Source organism: Halichoerus grypus, chromosome 6, assembly GCF_964656455.1.
Source record: "Halichoerus grypus chromosome 6, mHalGry1.hap1.1, whole genome shotgun sequence".
NCBI lineage: Eukaryota > Metazoa > Chordata > Mammalia > Carnivora > Phocidae > Halichoerus > Halichoerus grypus.
This window is the reverse complement of record NC_135717.1, coordinates 117,962,754-117,981,511: the sequence shown is the minus strand read 5'-3', so window position 1 is coordinate 117,981,511 and position 18,758 is coordinate 117,962,754. Positions and strand designations below refer to the sequence as shown.

At 51.4% G+C, this 18,758-nt stretch overlaps 1 protein-coding gene across 8 annotated transcripts in view; it reads right to left on the bottom strand.

Moving 5' to 3' along the window:
- Positions 1-10,059: 10,059 nt before the first annotated feature.
- The window catches only part of ANKRD33 (ankyrin repeat domain 33), a 34,541-nt gene continuing 25,842 nt past the window's right edge, over positions 10,060-18,758 (bottom strand). For 2 of the 8 annotated variants that reach the window (XM_036077888.2, XM_078075986.1), the window contains exons 3-7: positions 14,256-14,798; positions 13,819-14,071; positions 13,469-13,511; positions 13,152-13,292; positions 10,060-11,635 (exon numbers count right to left, since the gene is read on the bottom strand). In XM_036077888.2, coding sequence (XP_035933781.1) covers positions 10,920-11,635; positions 13,152-13,292; positions 13,469-13,511; positions 13,819-13,986 — 1,068 coding nt within the window. In that variant the 5' untranslated portion in view covers positions 13,987-14,071; positions 14,256-14,798 and the 3' untranslated portion in view covers positions 10,060-10,919. Of the gene's footprint in view, positions 11,636-13,151; positions 13,293-13,468; positions 13,595-13,818; positions 14,072-14,255; positions 14,799-16,721; positions 16,814-18,758 lie in introns of those variants that run through there. The other 6 variants (XM_078075987.1, XM_078075985.1, XM_036077896.2 and 3 more) reach the window with 6 other exon arrangements.

The window sequence follows — 18,758 nt, the reverse complement described above, 5'->3', positions numbered from 1 at the left end:
CAGAACCGCGGGGAGAGGGGCAGGGGAGGTGACTTACCTGTCCTCCCACCCTCAGCTCCTGGTCCTGGACCTAGGAGGCCCAGTGCAGCCGGGGCACAGTTTGGGGCTGGCAGGGTCCGAAATATTTTAGCCCCGCCCTCTCTGCCCCCTACCCCCGCCCCCGAGGACTCCCCACTCGGTCCAAATCTTTCAGCCTCCTCCTTCTTGCCCCTTCACCCCCTCTTGTTCACTCCCGTCTTCCGCAGCCTCTCTCTGCTCGGCGCAGGGTAAACAGGCCCAGATGGGGCTGCTCTGGGTCAGTGGTGAGAACAGAAGAGCCCCTCCAGCCACAGCACAGCTCAGTGACAAGGACGCCTCTCCCTCCAACGCTTGGCCAGAAATGGAAGGAGAGGCTAGGGGCTGCCTTGGATGCTCCCTTCCAGGCAGGCCCTCACCCCACCAAATGGAGATGGGGTCTGGGACCTATGTGGGGACACTGATGGGACAAGGCAGACAAGGCACTGGGGAGCGGAGCAGAACGGCTTCTCCCCCAGAGAGAGACTCGCTCTTCCTCCTGATTCCTTTGCAGAGGCTCAGAACACTGACATCATCGTCTTGCTCTGCTCCAACCACTGTGAGCACCCTGAAGGCAGGACTTCATTTCTAGCCTCTTGGTTATCCACAAAGACCCTGAAGTCTGGGAATCCAGACTAGTTGCGTGACCTTAGACAAGTGACACCTCTCCATGCCTCACTCCCCCCATCTGCTAAATGGGCATAATCAACAACACCAGCCTCTCAGGGTCATCGTGAGGATGAAGGCCATGGCGCTTATCTCAGTGCATAGTGAAAATGCCGGCTGGCTGTGCCTGCCACAGGGTAGGCCCTCAATGAACGTGTTAAATTAAAAAAAAAAAGCTGGGGAGGTGGTAGCCTCAGAGCTAAGCGGAAAGAGCAAGTATTGGAAGCAGAAGCGGACCTCTAAGGTGTCTTCCTCTAAGAAGATTGTGTAGAATGGGCCAGGGACACCCCCCCCCCACCACCCTCTGCTGGGAATAGAGGCTGGGGGGACATCAGCTAAAGGCTCAGCCAGCCATCAATTGCTGACCGACCTCACTTCCTCTGCTGAAACCCTCCCCAGCCCCCACCGCGCAGCTGCTTCACAACTTGTGAGCATTGTGAATTCCAGAACCAAGGCACACCCAAATTTCAGTGTCAGGACAGAGCTGTGTCCTGCAGCCAATAGGAAGTACTATGGGATTACGGTATCTGCTCTTTCAGATTATAGTGGCCACATCGGAGTATGGCCTCCTGTCCATCTTTCATACCCACTCTCCACCCCCCCCCAAGCCGTTCTGGCTTCTGATAAACTTCTCCCAACCCCAGCCCATGGATCTCTGTCCTGGGAGGTGGAAGTGGGGGCTTCCCCAAGGGAAGCATTCCATCTGAGACACACAGCGAACACCAAAACAGTGACATGGCTATAGGGCAGAGTAGCTGGTGAGAGTCGGTGGGGACGGGGGACTTTATCTGGGAAGGGGTCATGAAACAGATGAAAGTAGGGTCGCGTTTGGAGGAGGAAAACAGGGCCTGATGGAGAACTGGGGAACGGGAACGTCAGTCCCTGCCGGAGATCCCCCCCACCTCGCCAGAGCACTGAGTGTTCTGGACCCCGACTGGGGCTCTCTAGGGCTTCTTGTGATCCCCAGGCATTCTAGAGCACACAGAGAACCTGGGGAAGGCATCGAGGAGGGACGTAGAGTTGGAGAAAGCCCTGGAGACTCAGCCCAATGAGGAAAGGGAAAAGGAATTACAAACTGTGTCCAAGTGTACAAAATTAATTACTCAGAAGGACCAGCTGTTCCCCATATTCAGTGAGGACAGAACAAGAGGAAACAGGCTGAAAGGGCTACGATTTGAATTTAGATATTCAGAAGGATTTCCCAGCAGTGTGTGAAACAGAGGCCTGGAGAGCCTAGGGAGGGTACGTGGGGTGAACCTCCAGGAGATTCTTACCTGTGGAAGGCAGGTGACACGGAATCCCGCATGAAGGGCAGGAGATTGGACAACTTGTGCTTTCAGAACCAGCTATAAGTATCAGGTTCAAGCGTCGCTTTTGACACCTGGGCAGGGCCAACTTCGCGGGTATTCGACCCGTGCAGATGCACAGGACCCCACGCTTGGCTTAATGCTCTGCCATTGTCATCTTGAAATTCTTAATAATGTTTGAACCAAGGGCCCGGCATTTTCATTTTGCACTGGGCCCCACAAATTATGCAGCTGGTTCTGCACCAGAATGAGTAGGAAGAGAATGCCGGGGGGGGGGGGGGGGGGGCAGGCAGGGGGGCGGGGAATTAGCAGAGGGTGAGCTAGGCTTTGCTTCATTTAAATTGCAGAGTGGGAGATTTAGATCAGCCAACCTTAGGGATTTTTCAAATGCAAGAGACATGGAAACAGTAGAACAAGGTTCTACTACCTGAGGAGGAGAAAGAACCGCAGGTCTCCTTTAGGAGAGAAGGGGGGCAGATACCTGTGAATTCCATTTGTCCATCTCTTCAACACAGAAGACAGAGTGAGCCTTCTGGGCTGGCTGCAGACTGAGTTTTGCCAGGAGAGGGAGGGAGAAGTGACCTCTCTAGGTCCCCTTCAGCTCTGAGCAGAAGCACCATCGATCATGTCCTGAAGACAACAGTAAACCAGGAGGCGTGGGGCCTGGGTTTCGGGCCTGGATCACCTCTCTGGGCCTCAGTTTCCTCCTCTGGACACTGAGGGGTTTAAACCAGATACCTCCAAAGGTCCTGCCCAGCCTTATATTATCTTGTTTGGCTCTACAATTCAGAAAATGGTCCCACACCGGGTCCATCGCAGCTCAGGCTTCAAGTCAATGTGGCGGGTGCTAAGGTTTGGGGAGGGGGCGGCAGCCAGAGTCCACCCAGCACCTCAGGAAGAGGCTGCCAGACAGGGGCCAGATTGCCAGACTTGGAGCCACCAAGTCACCTTCCTCTTCCTCTCCAGGATGTCCCCTAGATGGGTTCATCCGCTCCTTGCCTACCCCTGAGCCATCAGGATGACTCAGCTCAGGATGGAGCCTCTGAAGGAAGGGACGGTATGTCAGGGCAGCGGTCTGAGACTAGGCGGTGCCCACACAACGCCTCAGGGTGAGTTGCCATGCAGCCCGGGCTCTGCGGAGGGGCAGGCCAGTGACCTCTGCACTGCTCCTCCGCACAGGCCCCCCCGCCCAAGGCTCGGACTCCTCCCCCAAACCGGCCCCACCGCTGTGGGAAAGAGTCCGCGCTTGGACTTGGAGTCTCCGCACGTGAGCGTTCACCTCCACACCTGTGCGAGGCGCTGACAGTTCCTTTTCTACCGCATCCTCCGCCTAAAGGCAAACGATCTGGGAGAGTCCCCGACCAGCTGTAAAGCCCACACAGATGTCCGGTTGTGCACGAGAGGGAGGCCGAGCCGTGGGGTGGGAGAAAGAGCGTGAACAGGGAGTCGGGGGGTCAGAGGCTCCGTTTCCTTACCTGTGCAAAGATGAGTACCACCTGCTGCCTCGTCTACTGCTAGGTACCTACCTGAGGGCTTGCTCTCCAGATGAAGGTGGAGCCTCTGCAGAGGACTTTGAAGGATGAGGCAACCATTCCAGGAAAAAATTCAAAAAATCCCAAATAAGCATGGGGTGAAATAAAGAAATGGGATTCTGCAGAGAAACTTTATAACGAGAAGCACCTGTGCCCAGCCCAGACCCTCTTGCTGCGGCCAACCCCCTTCCCAGCTATTCCTTTCTCTGTCGCTTTCTTTGCTGACTCTAAATAGTACATTCACAATGCTGTCTCTCCATCTTTTTTCAGCTTTGCTGACGTCCAATTGACAAATAAAATGATAAGGTATTTGAAGTGTGGATCATTTCATACATTTCATACACGGGTATGGGGTGCAAGCATTCTTCCCATAAAAAAAATGTTACCCTCATATTTATGTTTCTGTTGTTGAGAAGTTTTTTGGGGAATAGAATTTAAGTTCTACACTCTTAGCTAATTTCAATTATACAATACAGTGTTATCAACTATAGTCACCATATTTTACATTAGATCCCCAGACCTGATTCATCTTCTAGCTGCAAGTTTGTACCTTTCCACCAACCTCTCCCTATTTCCCCCCCCCCCATCAGACCCAAGCAACCACTTTTCTACTCTCTGTTTCTATGAGTTTGCCTTGGTTTTGGATTTCACATATAAGTGACACTGTGCAATATTTGTCTTTCTGCTGCCTCTACATTTAAAAGCTTCAGGCATTATTTTTTTTAAGATTTTATTTTTAAGTAATCTCTACACCCAACGTGGGGCTCGAACTCACGACCCTGAGCTCAAGAGTCGCCCGCTCTACCAACTGAGCCAGCCAGGCATCCTCAGCCATTATTTTAAAGCTTCAGAATTTAGGCCATTTATTTGTTTTTGTTTTGTTTTGTTAATTGAAAGATCATTGAAAAAAAAAAAAGAAAGATCATTAGAGATGCTTTGAAGGTCTAGCTGAGCATTTAGGATGGCACCAGAGTTCCCAGAGTCATCAGGACTTCTGCCCTCTCTAAATATAGGCAGATCCCAAATTTGTGGGGTGAGGGTGGGCAGAGTTGCCCGGCAAGGGGATGGGGGCCTGGTAGGCTCTTGGGTGGTGCCGAGGGGACCCTTGCTGCCTGAGGAGAGAGTCTGAGGGGTTAAGGGGACTATCCCCAATGGGAAGGGCTTGGTATTTGGACAAGGAGGGGGTCCCCAGGATTTGAGAGCTGGTCCTGGCCCCAGCTGGGAGAGATTGTTCGAAAGAGGGTCTGAGTAGCTGGGTGAGGCCACAGGCCAGCGGGATTTCCTTCAGCTCCAGCCACTCTAGTGGGTGGGACCGGATTGCTGGAACTGGACACAGGAATCTGCCTTTGTTTCCAGCTGGAGGGGAAATGCCATAAATCCTGCCCCTTTCCCACCCCTCCGGCATCCGTGCCCAGGCTCTGTCCTTGCAGCACCAGGCAGCCTGGTATGGAGAGCCCTCAGCAAGCTCTTGATTCCTGGACCTCCTCATCCGCAGGCCTCTGCCCCAAATTCCCCCACAGCAGATCATGGGCACAGATGTAGGAAAGAGAGGTTGGGAGGTATCCAAGGCGAGTCTGGAGTAAATAGCCACAGAGCAGGATTTAGGTTTTGACCTGCTTCCCTCTCCTTTCCCTCCAAGGGACCATGGCTTTTCAATGAGGTCTAAGGGTGAACTCCAGGGTTAGCCTTGGCCCTCCTCCCCCCACCAACTCCCACTCCAAATAGCTGGACAGACTACAAGTTGGAGCACAGTCCCATGGGCAATGCCTGGAGTTGGACGGCTGGGGAATGCGGAGTGCTGGGGCACAGAGGGGCCGGGGAGGGGGGTGGGATGGGACCCCAGGGACGGGGAACCCTGTCTTTATTTTTCCCTGTCAGTGGGTCCGTGTGTTTGTGTCCCGGTGACGGGTGGGTTTATGTGTGTTGTGTGTGGGGGGGCCAGTGGGCCTGTGTATACTTCTTCGCCTGGGGACTGCAAGGCCCTGTGGGACCCAGGCTGGCTGTGTGTTGGCACATGACATTGCCCGTGTGACTGATCCAGGCTGCAGAGTCTCTCCAGCCCCAAGCCTAGCCCTCTAGTCCTCCCTCCAGATGTGGTACCTTCCTTAACCAGGAAGAACCAGGGTCCCTCTGAGGAAAAGAGAAGGAACAGCTCTGATTGTCTGCAGAAACCCTGGCCAGGTGGTTTGTCAGCGAGGCCAGTGGAAATCTGACAGGAGAAATGTCCTCAGAGGCCAGGGAGAGGAATGGGTGGGGGATGGGGGGAAGTGTGGGGAGGGAAGCAGGGCCTGGGAGTTGGTGTGGTAGAAGATGTGTGGGTGTTTCCAACCATTTGGAAAGTATGACTACTGGAGGGGAGGGAATCCTGTCCAGGTGCCCCAGTTTGGAAGAAAGGGGACATAAACCAATGAGTCCCCACCTGTCCCTCTGTCCTCCCTACATATATGTACTCCCTTGCCTTCTCTTGGCCCAGCAGGACTTTTCTGGGGCATGGCCTGGGATGACTGGGGACACCGTGGCTCCTGGACCAGGACAGCCCTTATGAGGAGGAAGGAGATGATAAAGGGCCCTCTAAGCATCCCAGACCTTGGTGGAGCCTGAACTCAGTTCTTGTCTACACACATTTATTAAACCTGTACGGGCTGGGCGCAGAGCCAGGGACTAGGGAGACAGACCCAGGTTCTGCCCATGCAGGAGGGAGGGGAGGCTGTCCCAGGAGTCCTCACAAGCCTAGCAGACATCCCAGTGTGTCCGGAAAGCCAACTTTTCAGTCCCTTCTGTAGGAGCCCCTGTTGGGCAGGGTGAGGGCGTAGAGGCCCATGCGGGGAGCAGGCCGGCCCGCGTTCAGTGCTGTGGGGGTGGGCGGCGGGCTGGGAGTGCCCTGGGCTCGTAGAGCTTGTAGGAGCCGCTCTGAGAACACTGTCTGGGATGAGCACGTGTTTGCACTTCAGGGCCCACCAGAGTAGAATCCTGGAATCACGGAGGATGCCACGGGGTTCCCAGGACATGTCCGCTGGCCTCCTCCACAGAGCCGGCCCCTTGGCTACACGCCATGCGGATCAGCCCAGTAACAAAACCTGCTGCTGACCGGGTGCTGGCTGTTGGCCGGGCCACACTCGGTGCCCGCATACCCCTCCCTGCATAGGCTGCAGGACAACCCTGGGAAGTAGAGATTATACATTATCACCGCTGGATGTTACGAATGAGGAGACGGAGGCTGGGAGCGGTCCCTGGTCACAGAGATGGTCGGAGGCAGGACCAGGATCCAAATCCACGTGCTGGCCTGAGCAGGGCGCTTCTGCCGTGGCATGCTCTGCACAGCCAGGGACCCGGTCCTGAGTCCTTGGCCTCGGCTGACAGGGACTCCATGTGGAGCTGCAGGAGCTGGGCCGGCGTGCGAAGAAGCTGGGATGTTGGTGGCGAAGCTGGGATGTTGGTGGAGAAGCTGGGATGTTGTGGAGAAGCTGGGATGTTGGTGGAGAAGCTGGGATGTTGGTGGAGAAGCTGGGATATTTGAGGGGCACAGGTAGAGCAGCCCATGCTGACTTCTTTCCTCTCTGGAAGCTGAAAGGCTGTCAGAAGCTGTTAGAGGATTCGAGACAAAAGGCTTGGCCTGGGAGGAGCACTTGTGGGACTGTAGGCCTAGGACTCGAGCTGCCCCAGGATGGCCAGGCATGGACGGTGGCTCTCCAAGGTGGAGAGGTTGCCTCTGCTAGGGGATGACTGCCTGCTTGTTGACTCCCCCAGCCCAGATCCAGCCCACGCTGGCCAGGAGGGAGAGGCACGGAGGGCTAGTTCTCTGGTCCTGAAGATGCCGAGGTCACCCCTGCGCCCTAGGACAACTCAGGCCCGTTAGACGTGGCAGGGAGTGGCTCAGAGAGCCCGGGCACCCCGGCTGTGGGCAGAGGCCATGCGCTGCCTTGGAAAGGACACAGGCGTCAGGGTCCACAGACTTGAACTCCAAGTGTCACTTAGCCCCTACCAGCTGGTGACCTTGGGCAAGTCGCTTAATCATGGTCTGTTCCCTCGACTATAAAATAGGAAGGTCATGGGGTGCCTGGGTGGCTCAGTCGTTAAGCGTCTGCCTTCATCTCGGGTCGTGATCCCGGGGTCCTGGGATCGAGCCCCGCATCGGGCTCCCTGCTCTGCGGGAAGCTTGCTTCTCCCTCTGCCTGCCGCTCCCCCTGATTGTGTTCCCTCTCTTGCTGTGTCTCTCTCTGTCAAATAAGTAAAATCTTTAAAAAAAAAAAAATAGGAAGCTCATGAGGATTCAATAGGGTAATGGTGATGCTGAGGCCAGGACAGTGCAGTGCTCCACCAGCTCACTGAATTCTCCCAGCGGCCCCATGCTGACTGAGGTTATTGTTACCTCCACTGCATGCGTGAGAGCCTGGAGGCTCAGAGAGGCTCAGTGACTTGCCCAAGGTCACCACCTGGCTCCCAGGCTGAAGCGGGTAACCACCATGCTGTTCCAAGCCTGCAAATGTAGTTTCTTTCCCTGTCTTCGATGGGAAGAAAGAACTCAAGCTCCATCCCAAAGGCCCAGAAACAGCTCAATCAAACTCAGTTCCCCAGGACCCTTCCATAGCACCTCAAATCTTGGTAGCACTTCACAGTTTATAGGAACTTCTAACCCAGATTATCTAATGGATCTTTCCTAAAACCCTGTCTTCCCCCACTAACAGATGAGAAAACAGAGGCAAGAGGAACTTGAGTGCCTTATTCACACAGGTAGGAAATGGTAAATTAGCCTTGAATCCATTCCAGGCCACCATAGTTGCCTTCAGAAGCCTCCAGCAAAGGGGAGCCTGGGTGGCTCAGTCAGCTGAGCGGCTGACTCTTGGTTTCAGCTCAGGTCGGGATCTCAGGGTCCTGGGATCGAGCCCCGTGTTGCAATAGGCTCCACGCTCAGCAGGAGTCTGCTTCTCTCCCTCCTTCTCCCTCTGTCCCTCCCCTGACTCGTCCTTGGGTGCTCTATTTCAAACTAATAAATAAATCTTTAAAAAAGAAAAAAAAAAAAGAACCCTCTGGGAGAAATCACACACCATCTAACCCAAATAGTCATTGTCACCTCAGTGTGTCTGCGTGCTTTCCCCTATCCAAAGAACAGGTTTATTTTTTAATTTTTCAAAATTTAGAAATACATGACTAAAAAGTCAAAACGTTCTGTGCAGAATAATTCCAAGTAATTTATGTAGATACTCCACCCCCAAGAAGATGGAATGTAACTCCCCACTCCTTCAGTGTGGGCTTCATGCAATGACTTCTTTCCAAAGAGCACAATATACAAAGGGGGAAGAAAGAGTGACATCACAGGGAGAAACCTGACAAACACTACTTCAGCCAGGTGATCGAGGTTCCCCCAACCGTGACATTCATAGCACGTACCCGTCATGGGATGGGATGTGATGAGACTGGCGTGTCACCTCTGTGGTCTTCCTCCTGAAAGCCCATAACCCCGGTCTCATCATGAGAAAAACATCAGACGAATCCCAATTGAGGGATATTCTACAAAATACCTGATCAGTACTCCTCAAAATCGTCACAGTCATCAGAAACAAGGAAAACCTGAGGTCATTACAGTCAAGAGGAATCTACAAAGACATGACAACTAAATGTTATGTGGTATTGTGGATGGAATTCTGGACAGAAAAGGGACATTAGGGGAAATCTGAATGAAGTTTAGACTTGAGTAATAATGTATTTATATTGATTCACTAATTGTAACACATGTACTTTACTCACGTTAACAACAGAGATCACTGAGTGTGGGGTGTATGGGAACTCTGCACCATCTCTACAACTCTTCTGTAAATCTAAAACTGTTCTAAAAAATAAAGCTGATTTTTTAAAAAGTCAAAAGTTTCAAAAAGATATTCAGTGAAAAGTTTCCCTTCTGCCCTTGGTCAAGTTGCTCAGTCGTCTCCCCGAGCAAGTGGCCACGTTTCTTCCCAGAGAGGTTCCAGTGAGGCAGCAGGGTTCCAGTGTGGAGCCTGGTCTCTACAACTAGATGGCTGGCTCTCAATCTTGATCTCTGCCAGTTTCTAGCTGTGTGACCCCAGGCAGTTCCTTACCTTCTCTCTGTCCTTTGTCCTCAAAGATATAATCCTTATAGGATTATTGGGAGTGTTAAATGTATTAATGTATATAGTAAGCACCTTATAAATGGTTGCTTTTATTATTACAAATAAACAAGCAAATGTTTTTATGGAGCAAACGTGTTAAGAAAAAATACCCAGGGGTGCCTGGCTGGCTCAGCTGGTGGAGCACGCGACTCTTGATCCCAGGATTGTGAGTTTGAGCCCCACCTTGGGTGTGACGATTAGTTAAAAATAGAATCTTAAAAAAAAAAAAAAGAAAAAAAACCTGAGGAAAAAAATTGTAAATAAGGCACACACAAAAAATTACTAAGTGCCTTTTCAAGATATTTTTGGCTAATAACCCCACCTATGGGTCATCTAGGGGAAGTAATTTTGTCTGACATACTATTTACTATTGATTAGGGCCCAGACTCTCTATAAAGTTAAGAGGTTAAGGTGTAGAAGATTGATAAATAGCAAATTATTTTTATCTGGCAGAACAAAAAAGTGATCTTTTTTTTTTAAAGATTTTATTTATTTGACAGAGAAAAAGACAGTGAGAGAGGGAACACAAGCAGAAGTGGGAGAGGGAGAAGCAGGCTTTCCGCTGAGCAGGGAGCCCGATGCGGGGCTCAATCCCAGGACCCTGGGATCATGACCTGAGCTGAAGGCAGATGCTTAACGACTGAGCCACCCAGGCGCCCCAAAAGTGATGGTTTTATTGCCAGGTAGGAATTAAACTTTTTTGTACCTACCTTTCCAATCTCATTCAAGCATTCTTCTCTCCACTGTCAGTAATGGTTTTTCCTTTCCCTCCTTCAATCCTTCATTCACTAAGTAAATACATCCCGGTACTCACTATATGTTTGTATTAGTCAAGTTTATCTTGGTGCAAATTTTACTTTGACAAATAGTAGCATGTCATACACGCTGTTCCACCCCTTGATTATTTACGCTTAATACATCTTGAAGATAGTTTCGTATCAGAACATAAAGAGCTTCCTTAATCTTGTTTTACCACTGTATAGAATACATCATATGGATGTACGGTAATCACACCCATAATCAACTTAGCTAGTCCCCTAGCTAAGTTGATGGATGCTTAGGTTGTTTTCACTCTTACGATTGCAAACAATGCTGTATGAATAACCTCCTAAGGAGGTTAGGGTAGAATCATTTGTACAGAGATGGATGGGAAAGCAGAAGGACTCCAGAGGGTGAAGGAGCCTTAGGGAGGGACCTGATCACCTGCTCCCAGCCTGGCCTTAGCCCATCTTCCCCTAATTCTGTGCCCACCTAGCCTCCTCCTCCTGCCTCCTCCTCTCCATCCTGAGCTCCTGGTATCTCCAGACAGGAAGGGCCAGCCTTCGATCCTCTCGAGGCCTGGGCTGTAGCTTGTACTGTGTGGGAGATGAGGATGCCTTGGAGAGGCGGATCTTGGGGGCTTGGGGCCTGGGGCTGCTACTGTCCCTAGGCTGTAGCCACTGAGGGCCCGTACTCAGCACGCCCTCACGGCTCTGGTAGGGGATGAGGACCCGGGAGCCAGGGACTACCTGGGGGGGCTGGGGGGCTGGGGGAGGAGGCGGGGCAGTGCCTAGCAGCTCTGGCACAGACTTGCTGCGGCTGCCCAGCGCAGGTGGCCGGTCAGGGCACAGGGTGTGGCAGGCCGTGGTGAGGAACGGACTGGCCAGGCTGGTCGTGATGGTCACGAGGTGGTCCAGGACACCCCCCTCCTGAGGAGACTGGGCAAAGGGGAAGCTCAAGGTGGCCTGCAGTCGCTCTAGGAGAGACGGGGTGGCCTGGGCCTGGGCCTGCGCCTGAGCCACAAGCCCAGGCAAGGCTGGCCACTCGGGCTGGTAATGCTGGCTCAGCTGCTCTATTTGGGGGCGCCGCAGCAGCATCCGGATCCTCTGCACGGTGTCGAAGCTGTCAGTCAGCAGTGCCCACTCTAGGGCTGTCTTGCCCCGAACAGGATCCACCGCTGTCAGGTCAGCACCTGGGAGGGGGCACAGGAGTGACATGGGATGGGACAGGGAATGGTGACTTGCAAAAGGGCAGATTCTTTTTTTTTTTTTTTATTTGAGAGAGAGAGCATGAGCGGGAGGAGGGACAGAGGGAGAAGCAGGCTCCCCGCGGAGCAGGGAGCCCGATGTGGGACTCGATCCCAGGACCCTGAGATCATGACCTGAGCGCGAGGCAGGTGCTTAACAGACTGAGCCACCCAGGCGCCCCAGAAGGGCAGATTCTTTTGTAGCAGGACTGATTTGGGTTAGATTAAAAACCACAGAGTCCCATCCTGTTGCAGCTGGAATCTGGGAGCCGTCAGCCAATACAGCCTCAGGACAGTACCAGCCCCAGATACCAACATCTATTTAAGGCTAAAGAAGAAGGGGCACCTGGGAGGCTCAGTCAGTTAAGCATCTGTCTTCAGCTCAGGTCATGATCTCAGGATCCTGGGATCGAGCCCCACATCGGGCCTCTCCCTCTGCCTGGCACTCCCCCTGCTTGTGCTCTCCCTCTCCATCTCTCTCTCTCTCCCAAATGAATAAATAAAATCCTTAAAAAAAAAAAAAAAGACTAAAGAAGGATAAATAAATAAATAAAATCCTTAAAAAAAAAAAAAAGACTAGAGAGTGGAAAAGACTTCAGAGACCTGGTTGGGGGGCGGGGGGGGGGGTGTCTCCAAACCTGGAGCAGAATAGGAACCTCCTGAGCCAAGGAAGGAGTGGTGGGCAGGTTGCCCAGGACAGGGGAGGCCCGAGCTGCACCTGCTGGGCAGGTGGAGGGGGGTCCTGTGGGCCCTCACTCCTCATTCTTCTCTTCATCACCACCCCCTCTAATCTGGGGTGGGGAAATAGCAGTCACTTTGGGATAAAGGGAGGTTGCTGAGTTTTCTCCTTTCTCACCCCAAACACAGTCAGATGGGATAGGGAAAGGAAGAGTTTGGAGGCTGGGGTTCCCCAGGGTGACCAACAGACGGCAACCCCACCTCAGGAAATAGTGAAGGCCCAAGACTTTATGAGCAGTGTGGACTTCACTCCAGAACAACTCCAGGTGGCCACATGCCTCAACTACATATCATCGTGTCCCTGGAACCCTGGCTTGTCAGAAACGGAAGTCATCCCAGAGAAAGCCAACACCCTCATTATACTGCTATGGCCCAAAGAGGGAAGGCATCTGCCCAGGGTCACTCAGCTAGTGGCAGAGCCAGGACTAGAACCCAAAAGTCTGGTTCCAGATATCAGCGTTTTTTGTTTTTCCAGCTGGTCTAGGTTATCCTCCCAAGCTTTCTTTTCTGAGACCAACATTCATGGTGTAAACAGAGATATCAATAGCTGGACTTTGCTGATCGTGAGAAGCTCAAGCACACTCCCCTCCTCCAGGAAGTCAGCCTAGATTGATCCTCAATCTCCACCTCTCTTCTCTCTGTAACCATACAGCTGACTTAGTGTCAGGCTGGAAGGCTTGGGGAGGGACTGGAGGTCGCAAATCCCAGTCCAGGCCCCATGCACCTGCCATGAGGAGGGCAGCCACGCATTCCGAACGGTTCCGCACGGCGGCCTTCATCAGTGCTGTTAGCCCCCGCTGGTCTCGGCGCTCCAGGTCCAGGCCCGGGAAGTAGTTGAGCAGGAGACTCACCAGAGGCACATGGCCTGCAGGGCACCAAGCACCGAGCTTAGCTCTCCCCCGAAAGAGGGTGATGAAGCCCCAAACCCACCCTCCACCAAACACAACAGTCCCTGTGGTGGGAGAAAGTTAGAAAGTATGGGATTGTGAGCCTGTCTGAAGTGGGGAAAACTGGTGGAAGGTAAGGTCAACAGTCTCTCACCTGCTTGGGCAGCCAGCATGAGGGCTGTGTCCCCTTCTTTATCCTGCTGGTTCACATCGAGGAAAGGGCAGCGGCTGAGCAGAGCCACCACACTCTGGAAGCCACGGTAGCAGGCAACCATGAGACCTGTCTGGGGGAGGGGCAGCTCAGCCCCTGCGCTTTTTTCCAGGATCTCCTTGGGGCCCCTGTGGGGCCCTCTAAACCCACATCCATCCCCGAGATGTCCCAGCCTCTGTTTAGACCCACCCTCACCCCCTCCCTTCCTCCCAAGGATCCAGGCATTGGATGAATGTCCTGTGGCGGAGACACAGTTGCTCTCGCTGCCCTGGGAAACACCTGGGGTAGCTCACCCTCCCGTTGCCATCCACCTGGGTGGCCTCTTCTGGGGAGACCCCACCGTCCAACGTGGCTTGGAGCTGGACAGGGTCATTGCGGACACAGGCCCAGTACAAGGCGCCCAGCCTGCAGCCTGGGGCAGGGGTCTCCTGGCCGGCGGGGCAGGACGATGCCTCAGACATGCCCAGCCCTCCCCTGGGCGCTCTTCCTCTTCCAGCCCGGGGGGGGGGCAAGAAGGCCCGTCCCTCCGCCTCACGCGGCTGGGATCTATAACACAGAATGGAGGGGAACAGTGTCTCCCTGCGTCCCAGGGAAGGGGCCCAGCCTCCCACCCACCCAAGAGAAGACAAGCTGTGGGCAGGAGCCCTAAGAGGGCAGAAGTGGTTCGCTGTGAGGATCCCAGTTAAGAGTCAAGGAGAGGGGCGGTCTTCTCTTTCCCAAGGGACCTTACCCGGGTGTGGAGGCTCCCTAGGAGGCGGTCATTGCCGGGGCCCACAGCACCCCCAGACTCCTGGGAGCACACTCGCCGGATCTCCGGGGCGGCCCGAGGTGGGCTGTCTCTCCCCAGGAAGCAAGGCAGGTAACAGATGGCTGGACTTAGGGAAAGAGCTGCTGCAAATACCCGGCGGCTGAGCTGGATCAAGCTGGGTCAGTAGCGGACGCGGGGCCGGCAGGGGCGGGCGCTCTCCGCTCCCAGAGACCGGGACCCGCCGGAGAGCCTGCCCTGAGTGGGCGGGGCCCGATCACGGAGGCTCCTCCCCTACGGAGGCGGCTCTGGGGTACGACCCCCACCCCCAACACGCTCACCTTCTGCTTCCCGCACCAGAAACACACCCTTCGGAGGTGGGAGGGTCGTGAGGGGTCCCGGCCCGCCCGCGTAAGCCTGAAGTCCTGAAGTCCCTTTCCCTTCCGTGGAGCCGGGGTGGTGGAAGGAGAAGGTGCGAGTGCAGACATCTCTTTGAATAGGGGCTGCGACTGGGGGGAGGTGAATTGCCTAATTAGGAGTACAGAAATTATGATAGAGTAAGTTTCATGGACTAGTTTTGGTATGGTAAATTAAGTATGGAATATTTAAATTGCATTAAAATTACAATAATTGAATTAAATTATTTACAATTATTTATTAATGATAATTATTAAATCATCCTTTTAATTAAATTAATACTAAAATTAAATTTAATGGATCAGTTTTGGACCTCAGGTGTAGAAAACGGGGCCAACCGTGTTCTGTTTGTATCACTCCCATCATCAGCATGTACAAGATCTTTTCTTATTTTACTTTATTTGGCTTATCTCTTTCATCCCTAATCCCCACAGCCCATTTTTCTCCCCTTTCCCTTTACCAATTGGCACTTATATACTCTTAAAAATGTACATTGCATTAAAAAAGGTAGTGTTGGGGCGCCTGGGTGGCTCAGTGGTTAAGCGTCTGTCTTTGGCTCAGGTCATGATCCCAGGGTCCTGGGATCAAGCCCCTCATCGGGCTCCCTGCTCCGCGGGGGGGGGGGGGGGGGGCGGGGGCTGCTTCTCCCTCCCCCACTCCCCCTGCTTGTGTTCCCTCTCTCGCTGTCTCTCTGTCAAATAGATGAATAAAATCTTTTAAAAAGATAAATAAAAAATAAAAAAGGTAGTGTTGGTTTATGTATTTTTTTAAATTAGTTTCAGAGGTAGAGTTTAGTGATTCATCCCTTACATATAACACCCAGTACTCATTACACCAAGTGCCCTCCTTAATGCCATCACCCAGTTACCCCATCCCCCCACCGACCTCCCCTCCAGCAGCCCTCAGTTTGTTCCCTAGAGTTAAGAGTCTCTTATCGTTTGTCTCCCTCTCTGATTTCATCTTATTTTATTTTTCCCTCCCTTCCTCTTTGTGGTTTATGTATGTTTTAACCAGCACCCTAGAATTGTGTGACAGAACTCATTCTGCTTTCACTCTGCGCTGTTTCGGAGATGGCCCCCTGTTGCTGTCCGCGCAGTGTATCTGTTAGGAGCGTCTGTGGTTGTCAGTAACCGAAAGCCGGCCTCAGTGGTGTGGTGGCTGCCAACATCAATCCAAAACTCCTTTTAGTGTTTCTTCTGAACTACAGAAGCTGGAAAAACCAAAATGACACTTCCTCGATTCCCTTGAGCTAGGAATCTGTGATTTAGGTTCTGCTCTTGTGCAAGACGTACATTTGGAACAGAGCTGAATACCATGGGACATCTGTTTTGCTGTCACAGATCAGGACAGATGTAGCGGGGCTCTGGTGAGCAGCTTCCTGATTCATCAGCTTCCTCCAGGAGTGACTGTTGCTTCCCAGTCACGGGCACAGGTCATGTGCCTCTCAAAGCTGGGAGTTGTTTCTGACCCTAGAACCTGTTTCCCCATTCCTTTATGTCTACACTAGCCAGATCTCTTTCTGTTGCCCCCTGTGGAACCCTAACTGCCACACGTGGCTTAACCAAATAGGGGTTTATTCTTCACACAAGATTAAGGAGCTCAGGGATAAGCTGTTGGTGTTGATATAAACTGACGGTGGCAGGGCCTTCTCTGGGAGTCTCTTGACTTCTCCTCACGGCCACAAGATGGCTCCTGTAGCTCTAGCCTTCAGAGTAAAATGCGGTGAATGCATGCTATGGAATTCTGTGCAGCAACTAGAAGAAATCCACTAGATTACATGTAAGACATCACTAGTTAGATGACACAATCTCTACCTATGACCCCCCTTCTCTCTAGTCACGTTTTAGTTAAGTGTGACCTTGTAACATGGTTTTGGCCAGTGAAATGCAAGCAGTAGGCTAATGGGTGAGGCTCCTGGAAAAATTTTTGCTCTCTTGATAAAAGATATGGGGCGTAGCTTTTTACCTCTTTCTTTCTTCCCCCTCTTCCTGCTGCATGAAGTTCCATAGTGTGTATGCATCCGATTTTTCTTACCTATTCTTCCAGTGTTGCACACCTAGCTGCCTCCAGCTTCCCGCCGCTGCAAATAATGCTGCAGTGAACCTCCTTGTACACGTCTAGTAGACCTGTGGCAGAGCGTGTCTGAGACCGCTAGGCCAGAGGGCACGTATGCGCTTACTGACCAGGTACTGTCAGATGGTTCTCTCTTTTGCGATGTGCCCACCAGCAATGCATGAGAGCCTCCCTACATCCATGGCCATGCTTGTAATTATTCAGCCTTCTAATTTTTGTCGATCTGATCGTACAGAACTATAAGTTAATATCATTATTTTACACTGGATTTTTCCTATCAACAAGGTGAGCATCTTTCCAAATACCTGGGAGCCTTTCTTGTGTTCCCTCCTGGAAACTGCCTGTTCCTAGCCTTTGTCCGATGTTCTGTTGTTTTCCTATCTTTTTCTTATTGCTTTTTCAGGAATTCCTTTTAATATTCTAGATAATAAACCCATGGGTTTTAGATGTCGCAACTGTACTATGTACATTTCTGTTAGCTTTATCTGTGGTGAGCTTCACTGAAAGAAATCCTGAATTTTGGGCACCTGGGTGGCTCAGTCAGTTAAGCGTCTGCCTTCAGCTCAGGTCATGATCCCTGGGCCTTGGGATGGAGCCCCGCATCAGGCTCCTTGCTCAGTGGGGAGCCTGCTTCTCCCTCTGCCCCTCTCCCTGCTCTTATGTATAGGTATGGATTTCTAATTATCTTTCTTTGGATTTTTTTTTTATCTATCCTGCTTTTGGATCTATAAATTGTTGTCTTTCATCGATACTGGAAAATTTGGAAATCTATTAAATTCACCTTGGTTCTGTCAAAGATAAAGACTGTGGATATTGTGGGGCACCTGGCTGGCTCAGTTGGAAGACCATGAGACCCTTGATCTCAAGGTTGTGAGTTCAAGCCCCGCCTTGGGTATAGAGAGTACTTAAATAAATAAAACTTAAAAAAAAAAAGACTGGAAATTGAAGCTCAAGTTTGCCTAATTCAACAAATATTTTCAAACTAAAGCAGACTCCTTGATTTGTTTCCTTGTCTGAGATCCTGCCTTCCCTTAGATTTTAACCTAATAAATTTTTTTATTTTTTATTATTTTTTATTTATTATCTTTTTTATTTTTATTTTTTTTAAAGATTTTATTTATTTATTTGACAGAGAGACACAGCGAGAGAGGGAACACAAGCAGGGGAGTGGGAGAGGGAGAAGCAGGGTTCCCGCTGAGCAGGGAGCCCGATGCGGGGCTCGATCCCAGGACCCTGGGATCATGACCTGAGCCGAAGGCAGACGCTTAACGACTGAGCCACCCAGGCCACCCAGGAAAAAAAAGATTTATTTATTCATTTTAGAGAGAATGAGAGAGTGCAGGCATGTTGGGGGGGGAGGAGGGAAGGGGTGGAGGGAGCAGAGGCAGAGTGGGAGGGAGAGAAAAACTCAAGCAGACTCCATGCAGAGCGTGGAGCCTGATGTGGGGCCGGCTCCCATGACCCTGAGATCACCACCTGAGCATTTTTACTGTTTTACTCAGAAATATCAGTCCAGAGTCCAGCCAGTCATGTTATTGGAAACAGAATTTCCTCTAATCCTAAGTAATTAAAAAACAACCTACTAGTAATATGGGGAAAAGACATGGTAATTAAGTCATAGAAGAAATGGCCAATAAACATATGAAAAGATGCTTAATCTCACAAGTAAGCAGGAAAAGACAAATTAAAACAAGAATGAAACATTGCTTTTGGCCCAACAGCTAAGCAAAAATCAAACAATAATATTAAGTGCTTACACTGTTGGGGAAATGTAAATTAGTGAAGTATTTTTGGAAAGCATTTTGACAGTATCTATCAAAATAACAAATGTACGTACACATGAACCCAAAAATTCTGCTTTTAGAAATCTTTCCCCAAACAGTACTTGTGTATGTGAACAAAGATACACTATATATACTTTGCAGCATTGTTTGTAATTGTAAAAAAAGAAATTTAGAAATGACTTAAATGTTCATCAATAGAGGAAGGGCCTGAAAA